The sequence below is a fragment of the Odontesthes bonariensis genome, chromosome 16 (assembly GCF_027942865.1).
Source record: "Odontesthes bonariensis isolate fOdoBon6 chromosome 16, fOdoBon6.hap1, whole genome shotgun sequence".
NCBI classification, from domain to species: Eukaryota; Metazoa; Chordata; class Actinopteri; order Atheriniformes; family Atherinopsidae; genus Odontesthes; species Odontesthes bonariensis.
Window position 1 is genome coordinate 21,907,677 of NC_134521.1, and position 13,345 is coordinate 21,921,021.

General features: G+C 43.2%; 2 protein-coding genes across 2 annotated transcripts; one reads left to right on the forward strand and one right to left on the reverse strand.

Annotated features, from left to right (window-relative positions):
- Positions 1-379: 379 nt before the first annotated feature.
- On the forward strand, positions 380-4,137 carry h3f3c (H3 histone, family 3C). Its single transcript, XM_075486593.1, has 4 exons — positions 380-502; positions 1,500-1,643; positions 2,613-2,766; positions 2,855-4,137. Exons 2-4 carry the CDS (start codon positions 1,516-1,518, stop codon positions 2,981-2,983), a joined length of 411 nt encoding a protein of 136 aa, XP_075342708.1. The 5' UTR covers positions 380-502; positions 1,500-1,515; the 3' UTR covers positions 2,984-4,137.
- Positions 4,138-8,228: 4,091 nt separating this feature from the next.
- LOC142401787 (homeobox protein otx5-like) lies at positions 8,229-10,257 on the reverse strand. The gene is made up of 3 exons (XM_075487252.1): positions 10,158-10,257; positions 9,111-9,262; positions 8,229-8,867 (listed from the first exon to the last, which is right to left on the reverse strand). The coding sequence occupies exons 1-3, from the start codon at positions 10,252-10,254 to the stop codon at positions 8,229-8,231; spliced, it is 888 nt and encodes a 295-aa protein (XP_075343367.1). The 5' UTR covers positions 10,255-10,257.
- Between the last annotated feature and the right edge of the window lie 3,088 nt (positions 10,258-13,345).

Below are 13,345 nucleotides of genomic sequence, written 5' to 3' on the forward strand. Positions count from 1 at the left end.
TTATTTTTACTTTTGAAAATGTTCCCAACATTTAGTTTTTCTGAAAATAATTCACATCACATCTTATTTTTATTTTCTCATGAGCCACGCGCACATTATTAGCCGATCATTATCCATTATTTGTTACCACTATCTTCTCTTTTTCCTGTTTATTATCCTTTGTTTTTAGTGAATTGTTTTCTATATTTTTACGCTTTTGTTTTGGGGAGATTTTTTTTCTTTAAATGATAACTTATAACGTTATAATTATAACGTTAATAGCGCAAGTTAATCACGTTTCTCTTGTGCTACGACTTAATGTTTGAGAAAAAGTTGAGGAGACTAAATAAGTTTGGATGTTTACAAATGTTGGCATTGCATTGTGGGAGACAGATGATTGACACCGGCGCCATTTTGCCGCTGCTCCGCTTCCATTGTGTGAAGATAGTAAATATCTGACTCTGCCAGACAACCAACAACACACTTGAATCGCTGCGAAGTAAAAGCGTTAAATACACCCTTGGTGAGTAAAAAATTTGACATACTTTTTAAACCTAAGGTTATAATTAACCGTTTAGAGGTGAAATTTTGACAGGTGAAGTTATTTTTGAGCTCGGATAGCGTGTGAATTCGACGCTTTGGTGAGAAGAAAAAGCAGCTGTCTCGATGCCCAAGCAGGGAGAATAACGGCTCAGTACTTCCCCTGTCGATATATCTGCCCCACTTTCAGCGGCGGTTTCTACCCCGCTTTTCTGTTTTGAAACGGCTTCGCCTCGCCCACCTGTATCGCTCTTTTGATAGCTGTATTTGTCTTCTATGGTGTGTTGATAATCTGATATGTAGGCGTTTTGTGTTTTTAAAGCAAAATGTCAAAGTTTACGTCCTGCCCGTTTGCTCTACATTGGTAGGTAGGTAGGTTCATTTCAGTCTGCGGCCATAATCCTGCGGTATGAGGCGGGATTAGGGCTGTTGGCCCCGCCTTAAAACTATCTGGTCTAAAACGTTATTGGTCGGGAAATACAGGAGAGACGCTGCTGATTGGTTCATTTTATAATTCTGCCTGTTCAGCATTGTGATTGGTTTGATTAGCAGCCAGCAGTGTCTCAATTGGCTCGATACAGCGGGTTTGTGCAGCCTCCTAACCAGGAGGGAAAGTTTCCACAGGAGACTATTGAGCCAGATGGAGGGAAAAATAAAACAAAACACGAAACATCCTGAATATTTGAAAAAACTTCAGAATATAATGACGCTTCACTAATCTTTAAATTGTTCTTTAGAAAAAGTTATGGCTTTCTGAAAGTCTTTCTTTGGATTGGACATTAGGTGCTTTTTTTTTTTTTTTTACTCATTTCCAGTTCCATTTTCAGAGGAATGTTTCCTTTTTTGTTTGTTAAGCCTCCTAACACTTGACCTTTGTGTCTACACATAACGGCTTAGAAAAGAAACTGTTTAAAATTCTGTCTCATATCTTCTTGATTTCCTGTTTTCTGACCAGTGACTTTATTAAATGTTCCCTTCAGGTGATACTTTGTCGTGATGGCTCGTACCAAGCAGACAGCTCGTAAGTCCACTGGAGGAAAAGCTCCTCGTAAGCAGCTGGCCACCAAGGCTGCCCGCAAGAGCGCCCCCTCTACCGGTGGCGTCAAGAAGCCTCATCGTTACAGGTAACACTTACCTGGGGTCAGGTAAAGGTCTTGTCGCTGTGAGTCTGTGATATTTGACGTGTTCAACAAAGTCTCCATAATGGATGGAATGGTCATGGAGTCAATGTTGACGTGTGTGTGTGTGTGTGTGTGTGTGTGTGTGTGTGTCTATAATTACCCACGAATAAAAACGCCTGGCAAAACAATCTGTGATCACCATTCTTTTCATACAGCCTTTTCTTTTTAGATTAAGGAGAGGAAACATCAGGTTCAAACTGTCGGATTTAGCAGATGCTAAATCAGACAGTCGTGGACCATATGTTCAGTTTTTACCATCAATTTGAGTTCAGATCGACATCAGGACTGTTTGCTGGTCACGTCATTGAGTTGATTTGTCTCTCCTGAAGAAGAGTTTGAGAACTCTTTATTCTGTGACGAGATGAATTATCCTCCTGAAAAACGAGCTCAGCATCAACAAACCTCCTTTAGACTGATGGAATAAGAAAAGTGTACAAACCTGTACATTTACATATCATCAATAAATGTGGAAATGTGCTTGTTTTCCTCAGGAAGTCATCTTTCTATGTTTCATTGGACCACAAACATCGACTCCTGTTTCTTGTTTTTAGACATGTTGATTTGAGTTCTCTGTCCTGACGTCTTTCTCGGTCGACCTGCGTGATGCGTCCCTTTGACAACCTTCACATTTTGTTTGTACTTGCTCCACATCTTTTGTGCAGCTTACTGGGAACTGCTCTGTGCAGGATTACCATCTGGAAGTAGTTTTATAGTCCAATCCCCTATTTAAAAGACAGCTCTCTTGCTGGAGCCATGTTTCCTGTAACAGTTAGTTAAGCTCAACAAACACTTCTTTTAACTGCAGACTCATTTGCATGTTTAGACTTAGGTATTTTCTTCAGAAATGCAAATTACAAGCTGAATCCTCAGTTATTTTCTCTGTTTAATCTTTATCTTGGTTGTATGTTTCAGGCCCGGTACGGTGGCTCTGAGAGAGATCCGTCGGTATCAGAAGTCCACCGAGCTGCTGATTCGTAAGCTGCCCTTCCAGCGTCTGGTGAGGGAGATCGCTCAGGACTTTAAGACCGACCTGCGTTTCCAGAGCGCTGCCATCGGAGCTCTGCAGGTGTGTGGACAAAACATATCCATGAAGCTGCACAAGTGTTACCAGAACCATTTTCCTGACCTGCGCTGGTTCCTCTTTGTTCATGCAGGAGGCCAGCGAGGCGTATCTGGTGGGTCTGTTCGAGGACACCAACCTGTGTGCCATCCATGCCAAGCGTGTCACCATCATGCCCAAAGACATCCAGCTGGCACGCCGCATCCGTGGGGAGCGTGCTTAAATGCGTCCTGGTGTTTGACTTTAGTCCTGTTTTTCTTTGCCCGTCCCTGTATTCACTCCCTCTCACCCACCTCCTTCCCCAGCCTCTCAGTAGACATTAGGGTAATCCTGATTATGAACCAATAGAAATACGTTTAAGTCTGGTCTCTCATAGATTCTTTTTGTTTGCATCGGATGTTTTTAGGGTACCTTTTTCTGTGCATGTAAAGGGTTTTGCAGATCGGAGGCGCAGGTTTTCACATAATCAAACGTGCAATCTGTGGGTTTGAGTGGTGCTTCATATCATGAAGCCCACCAATGAGCTCTGCTGCCAGTGTCAGCAGACGCAGTTTGTTGGCAAACAGAGCTGAAGCAGAGGGACACGGCCTAGGGGCTAGTCTGCTTAAGGGGAGCTGCAACTTCCACAGCAGGGTGCTATTAAAACTAGTCCCAAAGCCTGTGGCCCCTCTCAGCACCCTCCCCCCCTCCCACTCGGTGTGTCCCCTGCACCCCAGCCCCTTCACCTGTCATCTGCTCAGGGAGGGGGTGGACCACTGCTCTGGTTGTGTGGACACGTGAGCCCTGATCTTCCAAACTTGCTTAAAATTGATCAGTGTTGTGGATACGGTGTCTATTTTTTTTACACATATAATTAATGGAGGAGCATTTTCTTCTTTACCACTTTCTAAATGATCAAAATAGGAAAAATTGTTGATTTTTATGAGCACGATTGTCAGGTGTTTTCTTTCACAGCGATCTGATTTGCAGTAGAAACTCCAGAAGGGCTCCTGTGTTTTCTACAAGGAAACTTCTTGTGTAATGGCAGCCACACGGGGGCGCTAGTTGATCGTTTCCTGCCCTGTTCAGCTTTTCACTGTCGACCAGTAATCACACGTCCTGTTTAAGCTGCTCCCTTTCACCACAGATAGGCATTAAAGTCGTCACACAGCTTAAATTGACACAGTGAAAGTAACACTCTGCATGTTGAGGCTCTGCGTGTCTTAGCATACAAAACTGTCCCTTTCTCAAAAATTTGTGATACAGAATATAACCTCATATTTGTTTTCTTTTATATTTTTCTTATTCCTTGAGATTTTCAGACGTATAAATAAGCTGATCTTTGTATTTTCCAAATTTCTCATATTATGGTGGTAATAAATAGTTGTTAAAACACTGTGCAGCTGGTTTTTGTGTCCTTTGTTCCTGCCCAGAGGAAGGCTGGACGTCAGCAGCGGTGTAGTGGAAACCTTTAGCCACATGGGGGAGACCTTTAGCTAGACTTCAAACCACAGAGACCACATGCATTCAAAAAGTGGAATTTATACTGTATCTGTGCCATTTTTCGGGGATTTCAACAACAGTTTGGACATGGAATCTAAAAACAGAAACCAGACAAATTGTTTTACAGTTGGAAATCATTTGTCAGGTCTGAAGGAGCTGGAACTGTGAACCCTATAAAAAAGATAAGGTCAGCGCTTCAATTAAGATAAATGTAATATTTCGTTGAGGTGAGCCAGTGTCGCCAAATGTCATCTCTTCCATTTTCTATTTCAGTAATAATGGGGATTTTAGCGATTCAGGTGAGGACATCGGTAGACTGAGCCAATCACAACTGTGTTATTTGATCTATATGTGAACTAATTTAAGTGAATATTGGCTGAAAACGCAACTTATTAATCAAGTTTTGGGAAACGTTTAGGAGTTATAGCTCAGAAATATAGAAGAGAAGCCTCTTTCTCATAGGCTTAAATGGAACAAAAGGCCTCACCGCAGACTGAGTGCTCTGCCAGGCCTTAACTTCAGCCTCCTCCTGTTTTGTTGCTCACAGGTGTTCCTAAACTGATTTTTAGGATGTTTTGTGATTGTCCATTTATACTATAAAGTTCCTTCAATCAAATTAGCAGATTGCATATTTCTGTACACCTCAGTCTTCTTCATCCAGCTGCTTCTTACACATCATCAGTAACCACTTGTGGTCATGTCCCACTGTACAGTTGTCTGGAAAAGAAAGTACACCCTCTGTCAATTCTTAGGTTTTATGCAGCATAACAAAATCATCTGGTCCTCAACCTGGTTTTACAATTAGGTAAATACAACCTCAGATTACAGAGAATATGTTAGAATTCTAAATACATCCCATGATTTAACAGCTCGTAGGCCCACCTTTAGCAGCAGTAACTTGACGTAAGGTTTCCTGTAGAAGGTTCAGTTTCCCTGGAGAACCGACTGGCAAGTTGAAACAACAGCAGTGATTAGATCTACATGTACATGTAGTTATTTATGCTTTTACAAAACCATTTAAAGCATCCAGGCCATTCTGTCAGAAATAATCTGATATCTATGGTCATGGAAGAAGAAAGTGCACCACTTTTTCTGACATTCTCTCATCATTTATCGAGCAAAAACTAAGCTAAAGCGGAGAAGCAGTGTGTGAAAAACTAAGTACACCCCCATCATTTGACGGCATGTTGAACCACCTTTAGCAACAATGTGTCTCATGTGTCTATGCATGAAATCTGCACAGTATCTTTTAACTTATCTTGACTGTTGCTTGTTTTTAAATTAATTTAAATGATTTTATTTGTTTCTCTTTATATTCTTTTTTGTATTTTAATGCTTCTTTCATTCCCTGCTGCAATGCTTTTATTTTATGTAAAGCACTTTGAATTGTTTGTGCATGAAATGTGCCATATAAATAAATTTGGTTTGATTTGATTTACTTTGAGCTATCACCTACAAGTTGGGTTAACCTTCTAAAATTGTTAGTATTTTTAACAGACTATTAATTACATTAAACTAACATGGACCATTACAAAAACATATACTTCTAAAGCAATAAGCTGCTTTGGAAAGCTTTTTTTTTCTTTAACTTTCCGTTTTATCCAGAGTTAACCATGTAAACTATCACTTTGAGTAATATACTTGGAGGCTAAAATTTGCAAATAATCCTTTTTTCCAAGAAGTAATGGTCACAACAATTCAACCTTTTCCCTTTATGGTCTTTGCCGTCTGTTTCGAGCTCGTCACAATGCAAATATTCCAGGCTAGGTTTTTTTTTCAGTGTCTTTGAATATCGGTGGATAAGAAGCTACCCCGAAGGATTGGGATTATTAGTTTAGTTAGCTGGATTTTGAACTTTCTTGCCCTTTTAAAAAGACAAACAAAAACAAGTTGTCGTGTGTTTTTGGTACTTTATCTCTGAGAGATACGTTTGAGCTTCCTGAAAACGTGTCTTTCTTCATGTTCTAGGCCGAACCTTTCCTTCTCGCCCCGTATGCTGTATTTTTATTTATTTTTTTCCCTGTGTTCACCTTCCTCAAGGTCTGCTCGGTGCTCTCCATCCCCCATCACATCTGCTCCTCCCTGGGATTACAGTGCAAATGTTTGTCTGAAACATAGAGCTGAGGGGGGAGATTACAAGTGCACTGCACCCGCCGAGAGGGGGTTAACCAATCAGGACTCACAGACACAGGGATTAACCAATCTCTCCACAGAGAGGGAGGGCAGCAGGATTAAACATGGCACAGAGCGGGATTAGGTCAGTGATGAGTTCAGAAAAGTGCTTTGAAATGTCTGTTGCTAAATATTTACTTCTCCCAGTGCGGTAGAGTTTCAATGGTTTAGGAAAGTGATCAGATGTGAGTAAAAAAAAAAAAAAACACCAAGAACCTGAATTAGTTTTTATTTCACTGCTGTTAATTTAGCTCCATCGTAAACAGTCGCATGTCAAGATCTTACATCACGTTTACTGATCTTTTTTTTAAAAATTTTTAAATCATTGCTCAGCTACAACGTTTTCATTTAACTTTAAAGATACGACAGAGCCTGAAATGGAAATAAATTTTTTTTTTAAAGCTAGAATGACTCCGCTGACCGTCCCTCTCATCTCAACAACAACTGCCACACGCACTTCACACACTTGTGTAAAAATCTTTCTGCGCATTTGATGTCATGGCTAAGTTTACGTAGTACAGTAATCAGGTCATGTGGGGATTACCAAGTGGTCAGAGGAGCTGTGGCGAAAGGAAGAGGGGGTAGGGGAACCACTGGGCAGATAGAGATCTGAAATCTGGAACCATTTATGAAGACAAGAGTAACAAAAAGTCTTTATTCAACTGCATTGTTGTCAGTCATTCAGGTGTTTTGTTTAGTTTGTGCACAGGACAGGGGGGATGGACCGCGGTTGTGTCAAAAAGGCGGACGAGCAGAGGAGAGAAAATAGTAATATTGCAGAGCTGAAGAGGCAAAACAAGGAAAGGGACAAAGATAGACAAGATGGAGAGAAAACAAGAAGAGAGCCAGGAATGGAAGAGTGGAAGAGGTGGAGGTGGGTGAGAGACAGAGGGGGATAGGGCAATAATCCTAACTAATTCACTTAGGGCATTGCTGAAGGGAGGCTAAGAGGATTGGGACACTCCCAGAATCAGATGAGCTAAAATAACCAAGATGGACCAGTGAGAGCCATGCAGGCCATATGACAAACATGACAGGTCCACACTGGACTCCCAACAGAACAACTTTACATCTGTATTCCAGCTGGACACTGACCCCTGACTGTGGATGAGACAAATCCCTAACAAGCAATAAACTTCCGAACTACTACTCGTGTTAATGACCATCAGCGCACAAACGGGTAAATAATAGATTTCTTTAATATGTCAAACAGCTAAAACAGAAAATCTTTTTTTATCCATCAATCAGATCAGGAACACTAAAGGCTAACACTGTTATACATAACACAAATCTTTCAAAAAAATCTAAACAAAACCAATTGACTGACCTAAAATAATAATAATAAATAGTTTAGAGTAATGTAACCCTGAAGGAGATTAACACCTATCGCTCCTTCATTTTAGAACAGCACTCCCTCCATTCTATCACAATGCAAGTTTTAAAAGAAAATGAAGAAATGTACAATCTGTGAGTGTGTGTGACGGGCTCAGTAATCTTCCATACCAGTTTTTACCTACAGACTTTTCAAAGGCGTTAGTTTTCTCACTTCACATAGCATGAAGACAACAGACGTGATTTGGAGTCAGGCAGCATCGATGACAGTCACTGGTCCTTAAATCTCAAAAATCATTCCAAGTAATCGCATTTCTACAGAGGTCGCTCTCAGAAAGAAAAAAACAAACATAATCTTACAACCATGAAACTGAGAATCAGTGATAACAAGTCCTGGGGGAGAACTGCTTCACACTATCTCATGTTGAGCTGTCTGACATGCGTGACATGTCGACACACACATCAACATTTTTAATCACCCCCTAGAGGACCTGGAATTTCCAGGAGTTTTGGTCCTTGTGGTCAAGGCAATCCATTGTAGTGAAGCCCAGTTTCCAGGCCTGCTGGTCCTTGTAGTCCAGGCAGTCAACGGAGGTGAAGCCCAGGGAGGAGGCAGTGCTGTAGCCCTGCGAAGACAGTGATGCTGGGGACTGGCTCAGAGAGCCCCCCATGGAGGGCACAGTGATGGGGCTGAGAGCACCACCGGTGCCTGACAGCTGCGAGTGCATGGGGGACAGGTAGGCGCTGCAGTCCAGGCCGGTGAAGAAGGAGGTGGTGCTGGCGTAGCCCTGGCTGTAGGCTGATGGCTGGCCATAGCTCATGGGGTAAGGTGAGGGCCGCTGCATGCAGGGCGCTGAGGAGGAGGCCAGGGGGTCGGGCAGGGGGGAGATGGCCGGGCTCCAGATGGACACAGCGGTGTTTCCAGTGCTGGAGCTCGGGGCCAGGCTGGGGCCCGACTGGGCTGAGGACGGGCTGTAAGAGCCAGAGGGGTTAGGAACGGGATCAGGGGCGCTGGGTTCCTGAACCGGGGAGGCCTTCTTCTTGGGGGGGCGGGGCTTGGACTGACCGCTGCTCTGCTGTTGCTGCTGGCGGCATTTGGCACGGCGGTTTTTAAACCACACCTGATAGATACAAAGAAAAAGGCACGTTACAAAACAAAATTCATGGACAGAACCTGGGAGTTGAACTTATGTGGGTTAGGGAGGACGACTGTCTCTTAGATGAAGTTGAATACATGCAGGAGATAACCTGAAGGACACTGTTGTTTTTCCATCAGCTTCTTCACGTATCTTGTCTCACTATGACTAACCCACAAACACTAAACAGACTGTCCTCCATCTTGGCTGTGGCCTGGTCTGCAGTACCTGCACACGGGACTCAGGCAGGTTGATCTTGAGGGCCACCTCTTCCCGCATGAAGATGTCTGGGTAGCGGGTCTTGGAGAACAGCGCCTCCAGGATGTCCAGCTGTGTCCGAGTGAAGGTGGTGCGCTCCCTGCGCTGCTTCCGGGGAGTGGCTGCCAACCCAGGGGACACAGATAGACATTATCAGGACGGCAGCAACAGAAAGGTGACATGAATTATAAGCTCAACTCAGACTAGGACGTTAGGGAAGCTTTTCTTTCTAGAAGAAACACTACATATATTGAAATTAGTCTTGTTTTCCAGATAAAGAAAGACAACAGATACAAATATTAATTAACAGTGTGGAGACAAAGGATATTGATCAATATATGAAGCTTAATTTACATTCATTTGCCATACTTTGAGTCCAGTTAAAGGGGTTTTCTGTCTGCCCTCCTAATGCCCTCAAACGAATGGATGTATCTGTATCAGAACAAGTAGAACACCCACAAGAACAACTGTTTGAAGTATTCACGGGAATTTGGGATTTTACAAAATGAGTGTCTCGTCGACATTTTTTCTTTGTTAATGTGATAACATTTGAAGGAAAAAGTGCGAAATATAAAAATTGGGGGGGTTAAAAAGGTTGAATAATGTATACAGCCAATCCTTATGAACAAACACGTCGTATTCACGACAGTACAGTGTTGAAATTATAAGGTGAACTTTAAATCGAATCATTAAGAAAAACACAAAGGTTTGTCCCATGGGTTATTTTACCCTCTTAAACCAACATGACAGTCACGTATATTCACTATGCCCCCATAATCATCCAGACTTTTTGTCAACATTCTGTCTCTGACAGAACAAATCATTTATTACCGTTTACTTCATTAGATTTTTTTCGTTTGGCTGCAGCATTACGCACCAGCCTGTGCGTTTTTACGCATCATTTGGGTCACACTTGAAACGATCACTTACGAGGTTAAAAAGGAAACAAATGCGCAATAAACGTACAAATAATTAAAATATACTCAGAAAAAAAAGTATATGTCAGATAGTACTTACGTGGATACGCGACGGTTGTGTGAAGGACATCCATCCCGGGACCAGGCAAATTTAACCCGTTCATTGTGTAATGGGGTTGCTTTATGTAGGACATCATCCTTGCAGCAGGCTTTTAATTCCTGTTGCTGACTTGTGGGACGGGCAACGCAACGCAACGCAACAACCGCGGGGCCCTCAGAGCTCAGCGGCGGCAACAAGTCGATGAGTCCGATCCAACCTGCTGCGCAGAGAGGCTTGACGCGCCGGAGTTCGCAGCTGAAACGCCAAAGAGTGTTCTTTTCGAAACTGCACTTTCGGCTTAAACTCACTGTCAGCTTAGCAGCAGAGCAGAGAGCGGCGCGCTGAGCATCCGGACCGCTTCTACGACTCAGATCTCAGGCGGTCAGAGTCATCACACACAGGTAGAGTGGCCCCCGAATTCCTGTGCGACCTGGTAAAGTCGCTCCACTGAGTTTCTTTACTGGCACGCGCTGCTAATTAGAGGCGGCCAGTGAGTCTGCAAACCCCTCCCACACTCACACCACACACACGCGCACAACGGGCGCAAGAGGAAAACCACAGCAACAGGCTGAATAATTCGCCGAGCCGTGCTCAGGTCTACACAGTTTCTTATTGTCATAGCAGTGAAGTCTTTGAGTTTCTCCTCTGATATGAAGACTCCTTTCTCACTGGTATGCCAAACACATGAATAAAAATTCAAATACATGTAAAAAAAAATACATGGTAAAAATGTTCAGTTGAATAAATATACCCTCCAAACAAAAGTAAATAGCTATTCATGATGAATAATGTTTATAAATGTTTTTTTTTTCCCATCAGTGCCCACTTTTACATTCCTCAAAATGCTCTCCTCCTGCACATTCCTGATCAATTAGCCGGCTGCCCATCACATGCACCTTCACACATAACTCACAGATTATATTCATCTCCAAAGTAGCTGCTTGCACATTTACTAAAATCACCCAGATGCATGAAAGCGACAAAGCTCATTTGATTTATCATAATATGCTTTATCTGAAAAGTAAGTATCTTATCTCCAGATAAAGAGAGGAAAGACAGAGCAATCCGTTCAGTGGTGGAGCTGGAAAGAGGCTGGAGGGACTGCAGCAGCCACACCAAAGTTGGGGATATGGACCTGTCAGTGAGAAGGCCGAGCAGACAGAAAAGACAAGAAAATGGTAGAAGATGAGAAAAGTTGAGAGCAACATGGGCAAAAGAGTCAAAGTCGAGAGACAGCTGCTGCACCTGATGGGGGACTGGACACATGAGGATGGAGAGCATTTCTGCCATCCCAATTTGTTTCTGTGGACCAGGGTGTCGCCAAGTGTGAGAATATTTGCCCAGATGTGAGTCTGACATACGTCTGTGGGTGTGTGTATGAATGTGACCAAGTCTGCACATGTGCATGCACTGTTCTGCACTTTATGGGTTTATATCAAGTTTTGAAATGTTTAACAAACTGACTCTTAACTCTGTGTTAAAAGTTTTAAACTATGATGCTTTTACTGTAGAAAGTATTATTTGGACTTTTTACCTCTCAGACTCAAACGTTCGGTCACTTAATTGTCCAGTTAGGAACGCAAGAACCTACAATCCCTGACCAAGCTGAAATGGCGCATTTTTTTATTGGTATTTATTTTTCTCTGTCGAAAAATATTACATCTGTCGCACAAACACTGCCCACTTAATGATGGCAGTGCAATCTAATGCTCATCTTATAGCTGCAACAGCAAATAGGGAAATAGGCATGAGGACGGAGTGGATTTAATCCCTGTTCGACTGCCCTTCCCCCATAAAACTGGACTCACAACTCGTTCAGAATGATGCAAGCAAGCATTTTTGTTTTAAGACCGAGCACAGATTGTGATCGACATGCTGTGGGCTGACTGATGCCTGAAACTCAGGAAGACGGACTGTACAGATGGAGAGCAGGTATCCGGGTGGATGGAAGGATACAGGGATGGGACAGAGGAAAGAGGCGGGTACGCCGAGGGGAAGTGAGGGGAATGTGGGTGGGTGGGTGGGGGGGGGTGGGGGTGGGGGGGGGGGGGGGGGGGGGGGTGAAGGGGCAGAGGGTGGGGGAAGGCTCCAGTCCTCGTCCCCACTGACACACTGCTGCAGTTAATCCAGATTAGAGTGTCTAAAACAGGTCGGCTAAATCTGCAGGGCAGCCAGCAATACAGAGGCTGCTGTCAGCCTCAATCACTCACCCCGCACTCACACGCACACACGGACAGACGCACACTGTAATAATCTCCTCTGTGCAAACCAGGTGCTACCAGCAGCTCAGCACACTCCTCCATTAACCTCTGCCCTTTCCAGCCCAGTTAGGACTCACACCAGTCGGACGTCCGTTCTGTCGGGCACAGAGAAAAGTGCACAATAGTACGGGACAACCTACAGTCAGATGGAGACGACCAACAGGTAATCTCCGTGCTACCATTTGACAGATCTGTACCACTGCACCCTTCAATTTGCTGAGTCATCATGAATCTCAATATGACCTGCAGACTTAACTTTGGAGCCCTGTGCCCTGTGCCCTGTGCCGCCACCACTGTGCTGGATTACACCTCCAAGATGTAGAGGCAGTATTATTTTCTAGTTTTACACAGCAATACAATGAAGCCACAGAATCATTCAGTGCTTTCCTGCTGAACACATTTCTACATGCGCTGATGAGCACTTCTGAGGCTGTGTGGGGTTCGGCATCTTGCCAAAAACAGTTTTTCATGTGGAAATGGGATGCTGGGGATTGAATCCTCTCCCCTCCCAGTTGGTGAACAGCCACCGTAACTCTTGAGCCACAGGTGCTCGTACGTTAGCTTTAGCATTTTGAGGACCCATGTAACCAAATGCTCAGGAAGTGTAACGCGACTTCACCACTGCTGATTGCGTCTGTTTAATATGTGAGCCTCTTTGATGTTTAAACATGAAGCCTCTGGCTCAAATCCACTGAGAACATTTAGTTTGAGGAAAGTATTAAACGTGTAAAGAAGTAAAATCGTGAAAAGAAATTCGATGCGAGATGTTTTGAAATATGGAAATGGAGAATGGTATCTCACTTCTGATAAGACACCTGATAAGTTGATCAACTTCAATTTTAAAAACGTCTTTTTAAGCTATTTTAAGTTGTTATTTTTACCATCATCATATCTAATACTTAATGTTTTACTGTACAATGTAGTTTT